The sequence below is a fragment of the Buceros rhinoceros genome, unplaced genomic scaffold (assembly GCF_000710305.1).
Source record: "Buceros rhinoceros silvestris isolate BGI_N320 unplaced genomic scaffold, ASM71030v1 scaffold19646, whole genome shotgun sequence".
In the NCBI taxonomy this organism is placed as follows: Eukaryota; Metazoa; Chordata; class Aves; order Bucerotiformes; family Bucerotidae; genus Buceros; species Buceros rhinoceros.
The window spans coordinates 37,590-40,822 of NW_010417150.1; the positions used below are offsets into that span (position 1 = coordinate 37,590).

The following is a 3,233-nucleotide window of genomic DNA, read 5'->3' on the forward strand; positions in this document are numbered from 1 at the left end:
ATGAGGTGGGCAATGAACCATGTCACAGACCGGGTACAGTAATCTGACTTTTTTTAATAAATACACATCTCACATGTACCAAAATAATTATAAACAAAAAATGTACAGTATTTACACAATGTACAATTGCTAAAAAGTGTAGCAATTATGACACACATGGTGTGAAACACACTGTTTCCAATGCCCACAGTTAACATCATTGCTACGTTCTCCTCACAGCCAGAAGGTCACTGGTCCCTTGGTTTGACTTCTCCGCTGGGGACACCCCACCGGGAGCAGCTGAGGTTGGTCAGTAAGGCCCAGCAGTGCCACCAGCCCAACATGAACTGACACACAGTCTCCGAGAAGATGGGGTGCTGGTACAAGCCTGCCTGGCCAGGACAGGACACACGTTCCTCGTGGTACTTAAGGCCACAAGATAGCTCTCTGCGATGAGCAGGTTGGATGTGCGGTCTGTTACCTTCACAGGGTTGAGAAGATGGGCTACATGGCTCTTTATCAGGTGGTGTGAATAACGACGGATCTCTACTGCTGTTACACATCCCACTCCTGTATTTAAACACAGGCCAGAACCTGGAACCATCCTGCTACTATCACGTGCTCCTTGCTGGGCAGCGTAGTATTTCCCTCCTGGATTTTTCCCTCCGCATCACAACTTTCTTTTTAAATGCAGAAAGTCAGTCCTTTTCCTACACATATGTACACAGCCACTTGTTTCACAGAAAGCTCTGCTTTAAAACGCCAGCTGTCGTCCTCCAATAAGGCAGTCGTCATACATAAGCTGCAAGGAAAGACAAAAGGCTGTTAATGCAAAACTCTTACTGGGAGTATTGTATCCACTCTGGGACAACTGCCAAATCCTGCACACTTCAGCAGAGTTTAAAATTCCTACGCCGAAACGGTTACATTTGCCATTTAACTGCACTGAGAATGTTAGAAAAACATGAGATGGGGAGGAGAAAACCACCCGTAAACTTGAGTTTTCTCTCACAAGGCTCTGTGGGTGTCAGCAGCAGAACAATGCTCAGAGAGCCACGTGGCGTGAAGTTAACCTCCGTTCCCTCATGCTGTTTTTCACATTTTGTTTACTCTATTCACATGCTTGGCCCTACTGCCACCTTGCTGATGGCTGACAGCGCAACCTTATTTTATGGGCTATTTATACGTGTCTGTTATATATAAGAGGTCACTGTAGCCTGTCATCAGAGTGGCCCAACAAAAAAAACCTACACAGGGTGAGAGTTTCTCCTTCTCTTGAGAAGGTACAAATAGCTACTCACTTCATCCTCCGTGAATTCAGGCTCTGATTCACTGCTCTCCTCGTCCTCGCTTTCTGGCAACATCTGCAGGTTGGCCGTGGTCAGCTGCTTCAGCTGTTCCTGTATGCTGGAGTTGTCTCTTCCCCACGTGAGCTGATAGGGGGAATAGCCCTGGTAGGTCACTTTGTTCACGTCTGCCCCATGTCTCACCAGAAGCGACACCAGGTCTGAATTCTGTAGGTCGACAGCCAAGTGTAGTGCCGTTCTGCCGTTGCATGGCTCCTGCAAGAAAACAACACAAGTTTTGGCATGTTAGGAGAGCCAGAGCCTGTGCCAGACCTGTGGATTCCTACGACTACAGAGCCCTCCTCAGTTAAATTCATGGCATACATCACATACCTGAGCATTCACATCTGCTCCCAAGGTCAGCAAGTACTCGACAATAGCCAGGTATCCTTGAATAGATGCCAAATGGAGGCACGTATGTCCTGCAAAACACAGACGAGGGGAAAATTTGAGTTAAGTCTCACACAACGCCTGATCATTCGTGTAAGTCAAGACAACAGGACAGGACAGCATCTAAGTCTGCAATTCATCCATGGCAAAACGGTGTTGTGCAGAAGAGCTTTCCAGCTTCTAGTAAATATGAATAACAAGGTTGGATTTTGGAAAGATTTCTTAAGAAGCTTTATTCCAGTGTCTGACTGCAACTTATTGTAACAAAAAAAAAAAAGGAGCACTGCAGAAGTACTCACTAAAATGCAAAATTCAAATCCACGAGAGCCAACGATCAACAGCAAAGAGACCTACAAGCCAGCGACACTTTAAAGAAGTCAGGCACTGCTGTGTGTTTTGGGCTCCTCAGCTGTCAAACGGGCATAACGATCCTTCTCCAGCTCTCTGGAGATCTTTTTGCTCTACGGGACATCAATCCTACCCTCAGTACAGCCCACAGACATCAATGTACAGCAGCGTGCCCGTACCGTTGTAGTTGGTGGCCTGCAGGACAGCAAGGAGATGGTGGGGCTGGCAGTACTGCGTGAGGACGCTGACGCTCCTCAGGGAGCCCTGCTGGCATGCAATGTGCAGGGGGGTGTTTCCTCGGAAGTCCCTGATCTCCAGGTCACATCCAGCCTTCAGAAGATGCTCGGCAATTTCAGGCTGATCAGTGATCACTGCCAGGTGAAGAGGAGTCTGCAGGCAAAAGAGAAAAATTATAAAAACAGCCCATAAACTCAGTTCTTTACGCTTCCCAAGGTGTAGCTGCCCTTCAGCGTGGATGTGACGAACTCAGGGCTCCTGGATACCCAACAGTCAATCCGTGTGAAGGGTATCATTAACATCCCAAGAAAGAGGGATGAAACCATTGCATCATATTTGAAAAATGCGGGTGTTAAATGCCGACGTACTAACTCCGGCTGGAGCCAGCTGGGGACTTTCCCAAACGCAGGCTATGACTTAACTGATTCCATCAATTTAAAAAAAAAAAAAACTAAAAAAGGACTTTTTGGGGGGGAATTCCCCAGAGGGCTTTTGTGGGGGTGGCACGGGGCCGATGCGGATTTGGGGCTGCGGAGGTGAAAATACCTGGCTGAGGTTGTTCTGGAAGTTCAGGAAAGCACCGTCGCCGGCCGTCTGCCGGATCACCTCCAGGCTCAGGGCTTTTTCCTCGTGAATAATCGCCAGGTGGAGAAAACTACAGGGCTTGTGTGGGGGTGGCACGGGGCCGATGCGGATTTGGGGCTGCGGAGGTGAAAATACCTGGCTGAGGTTGTTCTGGAAGTTCAGGAAAGCACCGTCGCCGGCCGTCTGCCGGATCACCTCCAGGCTCAGGGCTTTTTCCTCGTGAATAATCGCCAGGTGGAGAAAACTACGGGGAAAACAAATAACTGAATAAAACAATTCCACTACCCATGTTCGACCCCCCCACACCAGGTCCCTCGTTAAAACCCCCCCGGTTCCCCGGGCGGGCCG

At 48.7% G+C, this 3,233-nt stretch overlaps 1 protein-coding gene across 1 annotated transcript; it reads right to left on the reverse strand.

Moving 5' to 3' along the window:
- Nucleotides 1-345: 345 nt before the first annotated feature.
- On the reverse strand, nt 346-3,129 carry NFKBIA (nuclear factor of kappa light polypeptide gene enhancer in B-cells inhibitor, alpha; the record flags this gene model as incomplete). Its single annotated transcript, XM_010138110.1, has 5 exons — nt 346-781; nt 1,281-1,541; nt 1,659-1,747; nt 2,243-2,453; nt 3,021-3,129. Coding segments are annotated over 5 exons (718 nt in total), but the record flags the coding sequence as incomplete, so codon positions are not given.
- Nucleotides 3,130-3,233: the final 104 nt, after the last annotated feature.